This window comes from Monopterus albus, unplaced genomic scaffold (assembly GCF_001952655.1).
Source record: "Monopterus albus unplaced genomic scaffold, M_albus_1.0 scaffold71.1, whole genome shotgun sequence".
In the NCBI taxonomy this organism is placed as follows: Eukaryota; Metazoa; Chordata; class Actinopteri; order Synbranchiformes; family Synbranchidae; genus Monopterus; species Monopterus albus.
Window position 1 is genome coordinate 140,153 of NW_018127951.1, and position 19,394 is coordinate 159,546.

The window sequence follows — 19,394 nt, forward strand, 5'->3', positions numbered from 1 at the left end:
TACCTGAATGTTAACATTATATATTGAATATAAGAATTTTGTTTGCTCTGCTGTTTGTGTTTTGACTTGGTTAAAGGACTCCAGTCAGATTGGACTGTTGAAGGAACTGTTGGATCTGCAGAAGGACATGGTGGTGATGCTTTTGTCTCTGCTTGAAGGTATGATGTCCATCCCAGCCTGGTGATATCCTGTCCTTTCTGACACATGCTGTCTGTGGTTTTCTCACCTCCTCTCACCTTGTACTTCTAGGTAATGTGGTGAATGGCACTATTGCTAGGCAGATGGTTGACATGCTGGTGGAGTCCTCCAGCAACGTGGAGATGATCCTCAAGTTCTTCGACATGTTCCTCAAGCTCAAGGACATAGTGGCATCGGACGCCTTCCGAGACTATGTGACTGACCCCCGTGGGCTAATCTCCAAGAAGGACTTCTCCAAGGCCATGGACAGCCAGAAGCAATACTCTCCAGCAGAGATCCAGTTCCTCCTCTCCTGCTCAGAGGCCGATGAGAATGAGATGATCAACTATGAGGAATTTGCTGATCGTTTCCAAGAGCCAGCCAAAGACATTGGTTTCAATATCGCCGTTCTGCTCACGAACCTGTCAGAGCACGTACCTCATGACACTCGCCTGCAGAACTTCCTGGAGCAGGCCGAGAGCGTGCTTAACTACTTCCGCCCATTCCTTGGTCGCATAGAGATAATGGGAGCCAGCAAGAGGATCGAGCGTATTTACTTTGAAATCAGTGAGGCCAACCGCAACCAGTGGGAAATGCCTCAAGTCAGGGAGTCCAAAAGGCAGTTCATCTTTGATGTGGTCAATGAGGGCGGCGAGAGTGAGAAAATGGAGTTGTTTGTGAACTTCTGCGAGGACACCATCTTTGAGATGAACATTGCTGCATCTATCTCTGAGCCTGAGGGAGATGGTGCAGAAGAGGAAGATGATGAGGAAGAAGAGGAGGGTGGAGGAGATGAAGGAGAGCCTGCAGAAGGAGATGAAGGAGAAGGGGAAGCTGCAGAGTCAGCCTCAGCTTTTGCAGATTTTCTGAAGAGCGTGGTTGACTTCTTCAACATGTTCACCTTCCGTAACCTGCGGCGTCAGTACCGTAAACTAAGAAGAATGACAGTAAAGGACATGGTGATTGGCCTGGTTACGCTTGTCTACACTATTCTGATGGGTATCCTGATGTTTGCCTATAGTATATGTAAGGGCTTCTTCACACTCATATGGAAGGCACTGTTCGGTGGAGGCTTAGTGGAGGGTGCCAAGAAGATGACGGTGACTGAGATTCTAGCCAGCATGCCAGATCCAACCCAGGATGAAGTTCATGGTGACCTGCCACCTGAGCCAGGGGCTAGAGAGGTCCAAGACACAGATGGAGCAGCAGAACTTTTAGATGCTGTGGGAGGAGAGGAGGAAGAGGAGGATGGCGAAGAAAGGGAAGGTGGACGCCTGCCTGGTTTCAATGCTCCTGGGGGACTTGGAGACTTTGGTGAGACAACACCTGAAGAGCCTCCGACTCCAGAGGGCACACCACTGCTGAAGAGGAAATTGGTGAGGCATTCTGTCTCATGGTCTTTCACTGTTGTCTAATGTATCTGTTCTCCAAGAGTCAATTAATTTAATGCAAACAATTATTGAAACAGTTGGAAGCTGCAGCAGAGGGACAAGGAGAGGAAGAAAAAGTTGAACAACACGAAGAAGTGGCTCCTCAGGAGACCGAGAAGGCAGAGTAAGTTGTCAACATCAGAACTGAGCAGCTTCTGCTAAAGATAATGAACCCTTGGGATAATACATAAATATTATATAAAATTACAGCTATATTAACTTAATTCAAATGTTAATGAAAATACAAATTTAGAGTTGATCCACTTCTTAGATGATATGTATATCCAGACATTTCACTGTTCATAATTAGCTGTTCACATCATCACCGGGTCGCGACCCGGTCCCGGATAAGCGGAGGAAAATGGATGGATGGATCATCACAAATCTTTGTATCAGTTGTTAAGGCAGTACTGCTCCTAAGTCCAGAGACACATTTTCTGTTTGCAAAGAGAAAGGGCGTGTTTTTGTCCATTTCTCCTTTGCAGCACGGAGAATGCAGAGAAGGCAGAAAAGACAGAGCCTGAACCTGAGGTAAAGGAGGAACAAGAGAAGGAGGAGGAAGAGGAGGAAGAAAAGAAGGTGAAGACCAAGGTGAAAAAGGAGAAGAAACCTGTTGGTGACGGCTTTGAGCTGTGGAATGAGCTGGAGATTCAGAGGGTTAAATTCATGGTAAGACGTTCTTTGCTGCAGAACATAGTTATGAATTTATGCTCTTAGCCACCCCATAGTGTCATAGTCTGACATGCAGTGATAACATTGTATTGTAAGGAATTTAGATGCCAAAAATGACGTCTGATATGTCCTGATAATTTGCTCGGGATGCTGTTGGAAAATCATTTTATACAACGGCCTTATTTCAGTATATCTGTGTTACCACTGACTGTTAGCTCATGGAAGATCGCTGGCAACTGCAGGAGAGCAGAAATAAGCACCTCGTTAGCTTACCTAATTTGTTTTAGACTTTAATACAGAGGAATCAGACTGCAAAATATGGCTTTTATGTTTTGCTGGGACCATAGATAAACCTTACTCCTTCATTTCCTTCCAGAACTACCTTTCTCGTAACTTCTACAACCTTCGGTTCCTGGCCCTGTTCATCGCGTTCGCTCTTAATTTCATCCTACTCTTCTACAAGGTCTGTGCATTTGTAACTTACTTTAGATGAAACACACACGTACAGTTTCTGAGTAATTGGAGGATTGTAAATTTAATATCCAGTAACTGATTTGCATAAAAGTTTAGAAAAGTTATACAAATCCTGACACAATAAGAGTTATACTCCAAAGCCATGGCTGTCATTAGCTTGTAGTATTTTAATGTTAAATGAAAACAATACTGTATTTTGCAACATCTTGTCAAAACGTTATTTACCGTTTTTTTCACCCTCAGCTTTTTAGAAATTTGGTTACATGCCATATGAAGACTCACAGGATGTGTTTTGCATCTGACCTTTCCAGGTGTCTGACAGTCCTCCAGGTGAGGAGGAGTTTGAGGGTTCTGGTCTGTTTGAGGGCTCTGGTCTATTTGAAGGCTCTGGTGCTGAAGAGGAGGGGTCTGGATTAGATGATGGAGGAGATGATGATGATGAAGAAGGTCCCTTGTACTACTTCTTGGAGGAGAGCACAGGCTACATGGAACCAGCCCTGTCTTTCCTCGCTATGATCCACACCATCATCTCCTTCCTTTGCATCATCGGCTACAATTGCCTCAAGGTATTTGGTGTTCACTGTGCTTTGCTACACAAAAATCCATCAGTATTTTTCTGTTTGCTTGTAGGTTTCATGCAGTGTGTATTCTGTTCCCCCTACCCTTCAGGTCCCTCTGGTTATCTTCAAGAGAGAGAAGGAGCTGGCCAGAAAGCTGGAGTTTGACGGTCTCTATGTCACTGAGCAGCCTGAGGACGATGACATCAAGGGCCAGTGGGACAGACTGGTGCTCAATACTCCGTAAGATGTCTGCTACATCATCTGATGGATGATCGATGTACAGTAGATACTGAATGAGCCTGACATTCCAGCCCAGTCTGATTCATTCCAGCCTAGACCTGGCCCATTCCCAAACGCTAACAGAATTTTTAGCCTGCAACCAGTTAAACATCTGAAGACAAAATTTTCATTTTAAAGTAAAGCATTAGAAATTTAGGTTAACTGTGAAATTTTTATCATGTTTCTCTTTCAATGCAGCACTTTCCCCAACAATTACTGGGACAAGTTTGTGAAAAGAAAGGTGAGCTTTTCAGCTGTGGTGTCAGCCATGTTTTTACAGGGATACGTCCTGCAGTGAAATGACGTCTGTGTGTGATATCCAGGTTCTGGATAAATATGGTGACATCTACGGCAGAGAAAGGATTGCTGAACTGCTCGGTATGGATTTGGCTTCTCTTGACGTCAGTGCCATGACGCACGAAAAGAAGCCTGAACCTGACAACTCAATGTTCAACTGGTATGTACTGTTCATGCATTTTAACTAGCAGGGTTATGGAAGAGAATGCTTCAGACAAACATGTCCTTCTGTCCTCAGGGTAACATCTATTGACATCAAGTACCAGATCTGGAAGTTTGGTGTTGTGTTCACTGACAATGTGAGTTGAAGAAGCAGTTGATGGTATTACTTAGACAATGAGAGAATTTGTTATGAGTACGGTGCCACTGACTGCACTCTTTCACCTTTTAGACCTTCCTCTACCTGGTTTGGTACACGCTAATGTCTATGCTTGGACATTACAATAACTTCTTCTTTGCCGCTCATCTTCTGGACATCGCCATGGGTGTCAAAACCCTGCGCACCATTCTGTCCTCTGTTACTCACAACGGCAAACAGGTTTGCACATTTTTGCTGCACCAGTCTGTCCCACTGGCCCTTGCACATTTTATTTATCACCATGTTTAAAATGCATCACAAGGCTTTCTGCCCTCCTGTTTTCCCATTAGCAACTGCAGCCTTGACATTGTATTAAGCATACACTGGACTATTCATCTGTTTCTTGCAGCTGGTGATGACAGTAGGCCTGCTGGCTGTAGTAGTGTACCTGTACACCGTGGTGGCCTTCAACTTCTTCCGCAAGTTCTACAACAAGAGTGAGGATGAGGACGAACCTGACATGAAGTGTGATGACATGATGACTGTGAGTTGAGGGCACTGCTGTGGTTTTTATTTATTGTGTCACAAAACTGAACTTTCTAAACTGACCCATGTCCTCACTCACTCCTGCAGTGTTACCTGTTCCACATGTATGTTGGCGTGCGTGCTGGTGGTGGCATAGGAGATGAAATTGAGGACCCAGCCGGGGATGAATACGAGCTCTATCGAGTGGTTTTCGACATTACCTTCTTCTTCTTTGTCATTGTCATCCTGCTTGCTATCATCCAGGGTATGAACAGTCCTGCGTTTGATATTTTTTACGAGTGGTTATTTTCTTAAACAAAGGACTCTGTGTTCCTTGTGGATGATTAGACACCACCCACATTATCCAATTACACTATTTTAATATATGTGTGTTGAATGTGGCAGTTAATTTGTTTGCTACAACATTTCATATAAAATGTTGAAGTTCTCTGTTTAATTCATACTTTAATAATTCATTTTGCTTATAAAAGGCAAGCACTTGAAAGTCATTATTTATGGAGTTTTAAAAGTTTTTCTAAAGATAGAGAAGCTTCCTGACAACACGTGGTTGGCTGAAATATAAATAATATGGAGAGGCATTTTAGAGACCAGAAAAGAAGGTTGGAGTATTGAATTCTTGACCAGCTGGGAACATCTGTCAGAGAACAGGCCTTCACTTCCCTCATCAAACATTAGCTTTGTTGTGAGTCCCTCTGATCTTTAAACTTGTAAGAAATAATGCTGCATCTGTGTGTCAGGTTTGATCATCGATGCCTTTGGAGAGCTGAGAGACCAGCAGGAGCAGGTCAGAGAGGACATGGAGGTAAGATGATGACTTTCACAGGGATTTACCTGGTCATTTTATAAAGTCTACCTTCAGCTACAAACCAGGAGCATGTCCAGTCTAAACCATCCTTTCTCCTTCTAGACAAAGTGTTTCATCTGTGGAATAGGAAGTGACTACTTTGACACTACGCCGCACGGCTTCGAGACACACACTTTAGAAGAGCATAACTTAGCCAACTACATGTGAGTTGCCTTTCAGAGTGCAGACCTAACACTTACACTGCACAGCCTTAATACAGTATGAGTGTTTTACATTGACTGTTAATGTGCAGCATCATTCAGTATGCCTCTCTCTTGCATCCTGGTATCAGAACCTGGCATGAAGAGGAAAGCAGTGTGTATATTTGCACTCAAAATGTTCAGTATTTAAATAGGTTATCCACCATTTTGACCTCAGGAATTTGGCCTCTTGAGAAATCTAATTGAGAAAACTGTTCCGTCTTTCATAGAATGTCACCAAACAATAACCCTGTTCTTATGTTGCACTGTTCTTCACAGTAGTTTTCTTTTCTCTTGCAGGTTCTTCCTGATGTACCTGATCAATAAAGATGAAACAGAACACACAGGACAGGTCAGTAACTACACAGATTCATTTAAGATAAATAAAGGAGGTTCATAAAATAAAGGGGCAGGCCTCATTAATCATTTTGTCTTCTTCCATCCTTTATTGTTCTTGCTTATGTTGTGATATTTCCCACCTGCCTCTCAGGAGTCATATGTGTGGAAGATGTACCAGGAGCGATGCTGGGACTTCTTCCCTGCTGGGGACTGCTTCAGGAAGCAGTATGAGGATCAGCTCGGATAACGTCTCCCACTGCTCATGTGCATCTGAAAAGACAAGAGAGGAGGGGAGGGATATTCAGAGAGAGAAAACAGTAGAAATGTAGAGATGGAACACACCTGTCTTAGTTTTGTCCTTTGTGCATTTCTCTCCTCTGTTGAAGCGATGCACACTTTGACTGCACTAGTGTACCACCTGCAGCAGAATGATAACAGAGTAGATTTAAAAAGATGAATAATCAGAGATGCATAAAAAGACACAAGAAGCCACGGGCCTTTTTTTCCCACTATGAATACACTACATGGCCTTTTTTGAGTTAAAAATACATTGATTGCCTTGCATATCAACTGTGTCTATACACACTGGACCTGTTCAGTCGCTACTTCTGTAAACGTTATAGTGCCTATAGCAATGTCACTGTTTTAGCAATTTAGATTTTTAGCTTTAACACTTTTATTTGACATTTGAGTGGATATGTTTTATATATATTGTTCGTAAGGTGGGGGATTTTTTCGTACGTGGCTGCTGCCATGTGGTTTTTCATTTATGATTTCTGGCCTTTCAGTGAGAGAGTGATGTAAAAGAAAAGGATTCAGCAGTTTACACTTTGAGATCTCTGAGGGAGTGCTGAACATTTAAGGCCCCCTCAGTCCTTTTCTTCCTCTCTCAAGGCTTAGAAACTCATCTTCACACAAGAGATCAATCATGTATCGAAACTCTTGTTGAATTGATTTGCCAAGATAATAAATGGGGTATCATCTGCATATTTGACTTATACTGGTGTGAATCAGATGTATAGACAAACCCAGCTTGCACTCTAAAGTCTTACAATGCATCCCTGGGTGTATGTGGTCCCCTATTTTCACCGGTGTCTCTGTGCCATCTATGACAGTGATGATGAACACACACACATACAGTATAAGAGGATGCCAAGATTATTTATTTATTGTTTGTATCCAGATCAGATCTTCTGAAGACGACCGCTCTGGCTAAGAGTCAGTTTTATGACGATTTATGCACAAATACGTTTGTGTCAGTGCATTGAAATAGGTAATGAATGTATTTAATGTACATTATGGCCAAAGTGTCATTGTATAACTGAGTAATGACTAGGCTGCTTGGAGCCCTTTTGATGAAAAGACATATTTTACATAAATCATATTTACATATTTATTTTTCTTTAAGGCTTTGAAGAATTGAAATGATCCATGCTATATTATCGGACATGAGCTGTTTGTGAAATCCACACGGGTCATTTAAGTAAATGGCCCGTTTGCAGTCAGAAGAGAAAATTAGCTTTTGTTTTTGCTAGTTAGGTTTTTATGAAAGATATTTTTAGGAATCCAGCATATAAGTTATTTTTCTCAATCAAGAAAGTCATGTGTGTTGTGATCTCAGACAGTTCTGTTTCACTCTGCCTCTCACATGCACACAAACTCACAAAACTCTCCATCTTTAAGGTCACGACTCATTTGTTTGCGGATGACTGAAGTGTGAATTTGTTGCTGTGCTCTTCACAGGGGCAGTCGATGGTATGGAGCTGAATGGGATCACTACTTTCTTTCTGACTAAACCCCGTGTTTCAGTACAGAATAAACAGATTATTTTAAGAACTGGAACATGTGTCCTCATTTACGTGTGTGGTTGTACTTGATGTATATATGTGCGTATGTCCTCTGTGACTGACTGTGTAAACACATTTTTATGAGCGTGATAACGCAAGAACACTACACAGTAAAATCTTTGTATTTACATATTGAGTAGATTATCTGATTACATTGTGGCCTTACCTGCTGCACCAATGTGAATATTAATCAGCTAAAATCTTTCATTTCTATCATTTGATGTCCACTGAGCATACAGTATGTGTTCTTTGTCAATCCAAGTGCCCCTCGTAGGTTTTTGCTAAGGTTGCAGGTTAGAGGAGACCTTCTAGGTCCATACAATGGTGTGTGTTCAGATATGTGAGTGTGTGTCTTTAAGCATAAGCATTCCAAAAGTTCTGTTAGCATTGTACAAAAATTATATATCAGCATTTGTTTGCAACATATATTTAAATGCATTTTAATTCACTGCATATACATGATTTTTTTGTCCGCCATATTCATTATATTGGATTATTACAGCCTTCATACTTTGCAGAAGGTTCTCTGACCCTGGCACATGTAGTGACAGGACATTATTAAGATATATTTTGTTTATTTTACAAGTTATTAAATGAAACCTTCCCTCTTGTGACTTTAGCCAACTTTTATCTTAACCAAATATTACAAGTACATTGTTCTGCTTTAGGAACCACCCATTTATCACTCAGATAGTTTTTGTTCCTTGAAAGATTGTGTGTCTATGTGCATTTATTTGTGTGTGTGTGTGAGCAATTTGCATGTTTACTTTGTAAAGAATTTGCTGGAAAAACCTACTGCCCCCCTGAAGCATTTATATGTGGAGTTATGAATAATGGACTAAGTGGTAGATAAGGGATACTTGTGTTTCTCTGTGCCTTTGGTAAACAAACTTGGCTGAATAATCTATGAATCATGCACACGCCCTTCTACAATTATTTTAATCTCATAGAAATGTTAAAATCACAACTGACGGAACAGCTCTCAAATTGCATACACAGATTTAGACTTTGTAGTCTTTTCCACTCCCACATAAAGGACAATATACAACAGTCCCAAGTTTCATGGTGTATTGTGCCAGTTTTGGTCTCTGGTTTAAAAATTCTGTATTTTATTATTTATTATATTTTCTCTATTCAGTTTTTTGTTGTAGCATGCCATTCCTCTACTGGGTCAAACGGCTAATGTGCCTCCAAAGTAAACATTGTGATGCAGGCCTGGGTTTCATATCCAGACATGCCCCTCCCTCACTACCTGTATAAAACAAGGCCTCCAGCAGAGACAAAACCCTCCTGTTTCTGCCTGCTTGTCCAGCTCAGTGACTGCTGCCATGTCTTTTGTTGCTCCTCCTGGCTATCAGCCAATCTATGGCCCTGTAAGTATCTGCACTGGCTGCTCCTGAATTTTTAAGGGAATGATTGTCCCTGTATGTATGACTTGCTGGGTAATGCATTGTAAAGGGTTTAGGATTTACTCATCAGTGGAGCCAGCCAATTTAAAAATCTAAAAACAGAATGATAGTTCCTTTATTGCAGACTCATTTCTTGGGTTTCTCGACTGGCTTGTTAGCTAATTAAATATCTGTTAAGTCACTGGCTACTGTGTCTGCTCATAGTTTCACTGACATTATGACATTCAGTGAATTTATTTATTGGAAATTGCAATATGAATTAACTTTTTGTTGGCAAGACATTCATCTAATGTCAGGACAGTTCTCTTTGTAAGGCGAAAGAAAGGTTTTGAAAGAGTTATTAAAATGGAGCTAGCTTTAACTCCTTTATATACAATTAGTTCAGGTCAATGGGTCCCAAACTAGGAGTGTGACCAAATGTCCAAAGGGTTGCACGATAAATCTTAGAGGTCATGAAATGATTAATTGGAAAGGATGGAAGAAAAAGCACCATTCTCTGATAATAGTTTTTTTGTCCTAATTTTGGTTTTTGGCGAACTATTGGTCAGATGTATCTCTTTGGGCCTTGAAAGTGATTTAAATGAAACAATCAGAGAAGTGTAGAGGCAGTAAATGCTAACAGACACCTGAAACATGACAAGAGGTCCCAAACAGACACTGCATATTTGTCACAAGGTAAAAAGTTTGGAATCTCTGAATTTTTGACAGTGCATAAAGTTTCATCAGACCTTTTAATGTAAAATGCTAATATGAAAAGTAAGCAGTAACACTTGTCAAATATAGAAAATTAATAGTGTAAAGTTGCATAAAGTGGAGATGCTCAAGTAAAGTACAAGTACCTCAAAATGACCCCTACTTGCAGTATTTTAATACTTTTTACCACTGCATCATGAAGAGTAAATCGTAAAATTAAACCACTGCCACACACATTTTTCACGGACATGCCAGGATATCTTGTGTCTTGACCGACACTTTATGGAGTGACTGTTAACTGCATAATGTGACTGACATGATACATGCTTGCATGCATTGTACAGACAATTCCCTATCTGGGGCCCATCTGTGGAGGGCTGAGGGAAGGGGTGTCCATCTACCTACAGGGAACCATTCCTGACAATATTACCAGGTGGGTTTAGAAAACACAGTGCACTTGCTAAAAGCTGCTGGGTGTGTTTGGTTCATACTTTATTAACTTCCAAGTACTGTCGGTAATATTTTATCCAATGTGGCATATTTATCTCTGACCAAAACCTTTTTACACCTTTTGAAAAGTGAGGCAACACCTTGTGCAATCTGACTCTGGGTGGAGCAGTTTTCTCTGCATTGTTGGATATCACCACTGTAACACACAGGCCCACTTCTCTATCAGGTGTCCCTCCCCTTTTCAAAATAGTAATATCTGAGCGTCAGTGGTTCTTTTACAGGCCATTAGCAGACAAAGTAAATACGTACTGTGACATATGTGGGGAGATTTTTCCTTTACGATACTTGGGTTTTTCTGCCTTGTCTGCACTGTTTGCATTGCTTCTGTTGTCTAACAATAAAATAAGTCAGCAGTCACCTCAGGACTCAGTGGTGCCATGTCTCTGGTTCCCCTCTCGTTACTTTTGGCAGGTTCTTTATTAATTTGCTTTGTGGAGAGTTCGAGTCCAGCGACATCGCCCTCCACTTCAACCCTCGGTTTGATGGCTGGGACAAGGTGGTCTTCAACACCTGCCAGAATGGATCCTGGCAATCAGAGGAAAAGATCCGTAGCATGCCCTTCTGCAAGGGCCAGAGCTTTGAAATGGTCATCATAGTCACTTCACAGGGCTACCAGGTCAGATGTAAAGTATTTTCTTAACAGGTGACACTTTCTTGTGTCACTTATGATGTGCTGTCACTGTGTGGTTTATAACACTGTGAACACCTCAACCCTTAAATAGATACAACATTATATATTTCTGGATCTGTTCTGAGCATGGCACCCTCTTTTCCTGTTGCAGATCAAAGTCAATGGGAATGAATTCCACACCTTCCAACACCGTATTCCTTTTGAGAGAGTGCGTGCAATGCAGATCGGAGGAGATGTTTCCATCCAGACAATTAACGTCATAGGGGTGAGACCCTGAGTCCCTGAAGCTTTCAGCCTGATGCTTTGCGTTTTGCTGGGCCAAGGAAGTTCATCAAAAATTACACGAGATGTAAATAACAAATCAGTAACAGCTGGTTGCTATGCTGTGTCAAGGTGGCATGAATAGGTTTTCTAAAGGAACGGGAGTGTTTAAATCAGTAAATATTGTAGCTGTTAGTTTCATTTTACCGAGTTTTAATGTTTGATCATGTTTGTACTTCAAACCTAAGCAGAGCTGAAATCTCAGTGTGTGTTGAGAAGCACAATGGCTTCTATGGGTGTAAGGCAGCTGGTGTTTACTAGGCTGTTATTTTATGGTTATCAGAGGATTTCTTTTGGTTGCCATATTATAGTAGCAGTGTTAGTAGTTTTACTCAATGCTACCAACAAATGTCTGGTGATTTCTGTTGTATTTTCCCATCACTTCCCTGAAATTACTATTTCAGATGTAATTTAACGTAAAGCGGTACCAAAAACCGCAGTAGTAGATCTCAGAGTAGTAGTACTAGTACTAGTAGTCTCTGTACTGTATGTATGTGTGAGTATGTCACTTTTTCCTGGTGTCTGTGGTATTAAACAACTCTGCTTAGTACAACCCTTTGTACTTTATGTGATGTATTAATAAGATTTATTACAGTTATGTTTGGTCTTTCTTAGGGTGGAATGGGAGGCGGCATGGGTGGAGGAATGGGAGTAAGTATACATAATGTATTATATGATGAGCAACCAGTAAAGTGTAAAAATGTATTTAACACAACATTGTTCAGTGTTTAACATGTTCACCACTTGTACACAGGGTGGATATCCAGGAGGTGGCATGGGGGTATGTTACTGTTTTCAGAAACTATATCTATACCGTACCAAAACGATAGTGAAATGTTAAATGTACTGTCACTTACACCTGCTTCTTCTCAACAATATACAGGGAGGATTCCCAGGTGGCATGGGTGGTGGAATGGGAGGAGGAATGGGAGTAAGTATACATACTGTGTTCATGACAAGATGGTCGTAATTTAAAAATAAAACTAAATACAGCGTTGAAAGTATTCAGCAGAATCTGACGGGCTCGTTAATGTTAAACAGGGAGGATATCCAGGAGGAGGCATGGGGGTAAATAAATACTTTCTGTTCTAATCTTCATCAGTGTTCATATTCACTCATTTATAAAGCTTCTATCACAAACATGTCAAAAAAAAAAAAAAAATCAAATCTACAATGAATCAGGGAACAATAAAATATGTGCCTCTTGCAGGGTGGATACCCAGGAGACATGGGTGGTGGTATGGGGGTATGAAATCTTGTCAAAATAACAGATTTTATTTTCTTTTTGAATTTTTATTTGTACATGTTTTTGTATTTTTATGGCTTTTGGTTGTTTTTATGCTAAACGAAGCCAAATTGCTCTATGTTTTCTTCTGTCAGGGAGGATACCCGGGATCAAACCTACCAGTGAGAACACTACATTATAAAGTTGACACGTCTTTAATCTTTCATGTTTTATTTTTGTTTATTCTTCTTTGACTAATTCTTGTATCTGTTCATCTGATTATAGGGTATGGGTGGGCAGCCAGTCTACAACCCTGTGAGTAAAATTTGTTTCACACTCAAGTTTCGTGTGTAGCTACACTACATCCAGTGCTCACTTTCTAAATACAGTGACCAGACTGAAACAGAGAATAGAAAGTATCATGACAACTGTGTTCAGTGGCCACAGTCAAAGCCTACAGCTCCACATTCTTTAGTGAGATTATTCATAATTATGTTACTGTATCATTAATGTACATGTTATCAAATAATAAAATACCTCACACCATGTAATATATTCTAAAAAACAGCCCTGCATTAAATCCAGAGACAGCTAAGATGTGCAAGATGAGGGTTGATGAGAGATGGAGGTGTACAGTATTGTTCAAAATAATAGCAGTACAATGTGACTAACCAGAATAATCCAGGTTTTTAGTATATTTTTTATTGCTACATGGCAAACAAGTTACCAGTAGGGGCAGTAGATTCTCAGAAAGCAAACAAGACCCAGCATTCATGATATGCACACTCTTAAGGCTGTGCAATTGGGCAATTAGTTGAAAGGGGTGTGTTCAAAAAAATAGCAGTGTTGCATTCAATCAGTGAGGTCATCAATTTTGTGAAATAACAGGTGTGAATCAGGTGGCCCCTATTTAAGGATGAAGCCAGCACTTGTTGAACATGCATTTGAAAGCCTGAGGAAAATGGGTCGTTCAAGACATTGTTCAGAAGAACAGCGTACTTTGATTAAAAAGTTGATTGGAGAGGGGAAAACCTATAAAGAGGTGCAAAAAATGATAGGCTGTTCAGCTAAAATGATCTCCAATGCCTTAAAATGGAGAGCAAAACCAGAGAGACGTGGAAGAAAACGGAAGACAACCATCAAAATGGATCGAAGAATAACCAGAATGGCAAAGGCCCAGCCAATGATCAGCTCCAGGATGATCAAAGACAGTCTGGAGTTACCTGTAAGTACTGTGACAGTTAGAAGACGTCTGTGTGAAGCTAATCTATTTTCAAGAATCCCCCACGAAGTCCCTCTGTTAAAAAAAAGGCACGTGCAGAAGAGGTTACAATTTGCCAAAGAACACATCAACTGGCCTAAAGAGAAATGGAGGAACATTTTGTGGACTGATGAGAGTAAAATTGTTCTTTTTGGGTCCAAGGGCCACAGACAGTTTGTGAGACGACCCCCAAACTCTGAATTCAAGCCACAGTACACAGTGAAGACAGTGAAGCATGGTGGTGCAAGCATCATGATATGGGCATGTTTCTCCTACTATGGTGTTGGGCCTATTTATCGCATACCAGGGATCATGGATCAGTTTGCATATGTCAAAATACTTGAAGAGGTCATGTTGCCTTATGCTGAAGAGGACATGCCCTTGAAATGGTTGTTTCAACAAGACAATGACCCCAAACACACTAGTAAACGAGCAAAGTCTTGGTTCCAAACCAACAAAATTAATGTTATGGAGTGGCCAGCCCAATCCCCGGACCTTAATCCAATCGAGAACTTGTGGGGTGATATCAAAAATGCTGTTTCTGAAGCAAAACCAAGAAATGTAAATGAATTGTGGAATGTTGTTAAAGAATCATGGAGTGGAATAACAGCTGAAAGGTGCCACAAGTTGGTTGACTCCATGCCACACAGATGTGAAGCAGTTATAAAAAACTGTGGTCATACAACTAAATATTAGTTTAGTGATTCACAGGATTGCTAAATCCTAGAAACAAAAACGTTTGTACAACATAGTTTTGTGTTTGTACAGTCAACGGCAGACACTGCTATTTTTTTGAACACACCCCTTTCAACTAATTGCCCAATTTCACAGCCTTAAGAGCGTGCATATCATGAATGCTGGGTCTTGTTTGCTTTCTGAGAATCTACTGCACCTACTGGTAACTTGTTTGCCATGTAGCAATAAAAAATATACTAAAAACCTGGATTATTCTGGTTAGTCACATTGTACTGCTATTATTTTGAACAATACTGTAGCTGTTAGCTCACATGTGGTGTGTAGACAAGGCTGTATTTACATGCTGTTTTGTTTTGAAGCCTGTGCCCTACTCCAACATGATCCCAGGAGGGATGTTTCCTAAGAGGACCATCGTCATCAGAGGCATGGTGCCCTTTGGAGCACAGAGGTGTGTGTTTGTGATCGTGCATGTGTAAATCACTACAATAAAGTATGTGAGTGCTAACAGACACATAATGTACTCCTGGTTCTCTGGGTTGCAGAATTGGCATCAACTTTATGGTGAGCAGATCCCGGGACATTGCCTTCCACCTGAACCCCAGAGTGAGGGAGGGGATTGTGGTGAGAAACAGCATGATTGGAGGGCGATGGGGCCAAGAGGAAAGAGAGCTCGGCATGAACCCCTTCATGGAGGGACAGTACTTTGATGTAAGTGGTGCCTGTCATTTGGTCGTCAATTCTCCCTATGATGAATTTCTATGTGATTTAGATTTTGACTGACTCTGGGTCTGCAGTGTTTTAATTTTTCCGTTTCTTTTCCTCAGATATCAATTCGTTGCGGAAACCAAAGGTTTAAGGTGTTTGTGAACGGGCAGCACCTGTTTGACTTCGTCCACCGCCTACAATCCTTCAGTGAGGTGGACATGCTGGAGATCGAGGGCGATGTGCAGATCTCCTATATCCACTTCTGAGAGTGCACTCACCTTTGCACTGATCAATAAATTCTGTTCCATGTGTTTTACAGCCACTGGGTTGTTCACCTCATATTCTTAAGCTTGCTGCTGTATGATCATAAATCTCAGTAGGACAGAATGAGACTTCACACGTTGGTCACACCTGGTTAACTCAAGGAAACATGTCACTAACACTTTTGATGAGAATGAGATCAATATGAACCACATTAGAGCTCAGGAGTGCTCGTTCATGAATAAACACATTTATTTCTTATACAAAATACTGTAGCTACTGTATAAAAGTTTGTTTAAAAACCATGGCAGTGACAATATAAAGGTATTATTATAGCACAGTCCTCTACCAATTCAACACATCACGAGAATCAAAACCATACAAAACCTACTATAATGCAAAATACTGTCTCTTGGAAGGCACTTGATTATGGTTTGCTGTGCAACCAAACCGTTTTAAACATCTGGTGCATCTGCATTAAAAGAGGTGAAATATTCACATCCAGTACCTCAGTCTCACCACCACTGTCCATGGATCAGAAACTGTGACCAGCGGAGTATACAGTACCAAAGGTGTTTGCAAGTAATGTACTTTTCATTTTGACCAGATATTCAGTAATGTTACAGGTGTAACACACCACTGTATACTGTCTCATATGTACCGCTGATGTATACAACTGAGAAAATCCTCATTTAAACTAATGTTCTCCCAAAATGTCTGTGGTGATATGGTCAAGTTCATTCTAATGGCAAAATAGTGAACCTTAGCAAATATACATATATAAAAATAAGTGCATGCATGATGTGACGTTGCAGCTGGCGACCTTCCTCACAGCAGAGGTTTAGACAATGCTCACTTGTGTTTGGTTTTCATCTGCTGCTTTCTGTCTCCTCCTCCATGACTCTGCTGGTGTTAGGCTTCTATTTACAGTGCTAAACCTCGAGAAACAAAAATATTCCCCACAAAAAGAAAAAAATTATGAAGTCAGATGATGACACCAGTCATGTTTCCCAATCTCGCAGTCTTTGCTCATCTACAGAAAACGCTCTTTCAATTGAGCTCAACGTTTTCTGCAGTGTTTTCACTGGCCTTGTTCTCTGGCTTTATGCAAGTTGTTACAAGTGAACAGATGTGTCTACAACTGAGAATGTACAGAAAGTGAGATGAAAGAAGCATAAAGATATACAAATTACATACACTGATATAAAAACATTAGTGCAAAGTTGTAAAAAACAAAACAAAGATGAGCATACAAAATGTGTAGTAACACTGTGCTTGAGCCAAAAGCAAAGGTGAGGAATTTATCCTGCCATTTGCTTTAGGTAACTCCATTATGCCCGTACCTATCCTTAATCTACCCACCTTCCTCTGATCACATGTACCCTCTTGTTTTGACCATTTAATGGTCTTATGCTTATTTATGTAGCGCAGTTCTGTTTTACACCATTTCCCATTCACCCGTTTGTGCACACAAGCATTCACAACCGCCAGGAGCAACTTAGGGTTCAGTGTCTTGCCCAAAGACACTTCTACATGTGGACTAGAGGAGCCGGGAATCAAACCCTTTGTTTAGGAGACGACTCACTCTAGCTCTTGAGCCACAGCCGCCTTTGTACTTTTGTTACTGTAGAGCAAAGTCCCAGGTTCCTGAGATATGATAAAGATATGCAGACTGGCTGAATCAGGACTTGCACAGTTGTCTCTCCTGTGTGAAAGTCACCTTGTGTGAACTGCAAATTACTCACTGGGCTTAAAATACAACTACTGTAGCAGTAAAACCTCAGGAAGATACAGCTTGTTAGAGCGCTACATTAGGCTGCAGTAAGAACTGCTGTAAGTTTTTAGATGCTTGAGACCTTCTTCATTCATAACAGCTTCACATTAAAGTCTCAGAAGCCTGCAGTGGCATTTCACTGTCTCCGCTAAATATGATTATCACTTATTTTTTCAGTTGTTGTGGGTTTGTTTTTTTTACATACTTCCATAATTTTATGTCAATATATACTAAAAGCGGGCAGTTGTCTTCATCAAAAGATTTCATCAATAAAACAAACTCTGCTGCTTCTTTTCATTCCAATTCATCCTCGAGTTACACAGCAGGAGTTAGGTGGGTTCTTCATCCATTTTCTCAGCTAGTTGTGACTTACTCACTGGAAAGTACAAGCTCCTGAGTGTGTTCAGCTGTAGATTCAGCCTGGCAGTGTTTGAGCTGGTTTTACAAAGACATTTGATGTTGTAGCTTAATAACATGGAGGACAATAGTCTGCTCTGTAAAGGTAGTTGTACAGATATGGTATTTTATTGCTATCATGACTGGGAATTAACTTGTCTGATTGATTGTGCTGCAGTGTATGTGGGCAACAACATGTGCTCTACATTTGTTCACCCACTGTTGTTGGATAATAGTGTTTGTCCTGCTACACCTTTTACACTCACTTGGAAATGTGCTTATTTTAGAAGAGAGGAGAAGGGTTGAAAAAGAAATGATCCCAATCCTTCACTTCCGTGGAATGCCTTGGGTCGTATCTGTATGAGTGTGTTTGTGCAAAATATGTATGTATGGGCACTTGTGGTTTCTTACAAGTCAGTAGCAAGAGGCTGGCTATGGTTCTTGGACTGGGGTGAAAGGATGGCACATTTTGGTAGTGACCAGTCTTGCCATTTTTAAGTGAAGCTATCACTGCCAGTGCATTCTCCTGCTCCCCTCCCTGTCCTCCAGCAGCTCAACAGTGGGCGTGGGAGCTGGAGTGGGGTTGGGAGTGGAATGGCAGGATGGCTGTAGAGGCAGCGTGGCTGTGGAGGACGACACCGGCATCTCCAGGCTCTCCAGGGAGTCTGAGAGGGCTCGGTTGGTCTCGTGTTGGGGACAGAGGACATAACGGTTGGGTTGGTGGACCTCCACTGTGGTCACAGAGTCCAGGGCCTTCAGGCAGAGAGGGGGTGGCCCCCCAATGGGATCACGACCACCAACGGCCCCAAGCTCCATGGAGGACTCGTCCATGTTGACATACAGGATCTCATCTGGGTCCTGGAGGTCCGGCAGATCCTCAAGGGCTTTTTCCAGTTCACAGCGCAGGGACTCAAATGATGGGCGATCCTTCGGGCTCAGCAACCAGCAGGAGAACATCAGAGCATAGCTGGAGAGGACAAACAAATGATAATCGTATATTTAATATTTGCACATTGTTAAAGCATGTGAACAACATTAACACTTTACTGTAAAGTTACCTCATAATTTCCTAAAAATGAAGACTGTTTTGTAATTTCTTTGAGTATTTGCTGGACAGGACTAAGTGAAAAGATTTTTTTTAAAAACACCGCTTAACAATTTAGAGTAAATTTCATTTCAAGATTTAATTAAACGTCATAAAAATACCTGAATTCTGTGTGAGCTTAGTGTGCAAGCTTTTCAAAGTGGGCATGTCTATATCATTCAGTAAAAGCGTGTTTATCAACACATCTTTAAGAATCATGCAAAACATTCAAAGCATCAGCTGCACCTCTTGAAAAGCAGATAGACTGTTAACCCCTCCTTGAACCGCCACCTTATTGTGGTGGAGCGGTTTGAGTACCCGAGTGATCCTAGGAGCCATGTTGTCGGGGGCTATATGTCCCTGGTAGGGTCTCCCAAGGCAAACAGGTCCTGGGTGACGGGTCAGACTAAGAGCAGTTCAAAAGCCCTTTATGAATAGAATAAAATCAAGGACCGTGACGTCGCC

General features: G+C 41.2%; 3 protein-coding genes across 13 annotated transcripts in view; 2 read left to right on the forward strand and 1 right to left on the reverse strand.

The window, feature by feature from the left end:
* ryr1b (ryanodine receptor 1b (skeletal)) overlaps positions 1-7,950 on the forward strand; it is a 69,047-nt gene extending 61,097 nt beyond the window's left edge. For all 11 annotated transcript variants that reach the window (XM_020605655.1, XM_020605662.1, XM_020605663.1 and 8 more), the window contains 17 exons: positions 77-158; positions 250-1,553; positions 1,646-1,731; positions 2,093-2,276; positions 2,656-2,742; positions 3,065-3,319; positions 3,423-3,553; positions 3,791-3,833; positions 3,916-4,049; positions 4,128-4,188; positions 4,281-4,427; positions 4,597-4,731; positions 4,821-4,977; positions 5,471-5,535; positions 5,641-5,741; positions 6,078-6,129; positions 6,268-7,950. In XM_020605655.1, the coding sequence (XP_020461311.1) occupies positions 77-158; positions 250-1,553; positions 1,646-1,731; positions 2,093-2,276; positions 2,656-2,742; positions 3,065-3,319; positions 3,423-3,553; positions 3,791-3,833; positions 3,916-4,049; positions 4,128-4,188; positions 4,281-4,427; positions 4,597-4,731; positions 4,821-4,977; positions 5,471-5,535; positions 5,641-5,741; positions 6,078-6,129; positions 6,268-6,363 (3,120 nt within the window). In that variant the 3' untranslated portion in view covers positions 6,364-7,950. The remainder of the gene's footprint in view (positions 1-76; positions 159-249; positions 1,554-1,645; positions 1,732-2,092; positions 2,277-2,655; positions 2,743-3,064; positions 3,320-3,422; positions 3,554-3,790; positions 3,834-3,915; positions 4,050-4,127; positions 4,189-4,280; positions 4,428-4,596; positions 4,732-4,820; positions 4,978-5,470; positions 5,536-5,640; positions 5,742-6,077; positions 6,130-6,267) is intronic.
* A 1,341-nt stretch (positions 7,951-9,291) lies between these two features.
* LOC109963276 (galectin-4-like) lies at positions 9,292-15,716 on the forward strand. The gene is given in 10 exon segments (XM_020605647.1): positions 9,292-9,336; positions 10,410-10,498; positions 10,987-11,191; positions 11,358-11,471; positions 12,908-12,934; positions 13,038-13,067; positions 15,069-15,157; positions 15,252-15,377; positions 15,379-15,424; positions 15,504-15,716. Coding segments are annotated over 10 exon segments (948 nt in total). The 3' UTR covers positions 15,681-15,716.
* Positions 15,717-15,904: 188 nt separating this feature from the next.
* Positions 15,905-19,394, reverse strand: part of axl (AXL receptor tyrosine kinase) — a 28,511-nt gene continuing 25,021 nt past the window's right edge. Inside the window, exon 20 of the mRNA XM_020605623.1 lies at positions 15,905-18,812. Within this exon, the coding sequence (XP_020461279.1) occupies positions 18,353-18,812 (460 nt within the window). The 3' untranslated portion in view covers positions 15,905-18,352. The remainder of the gene's footprint in view (positions 18,813-19,394) is intronic.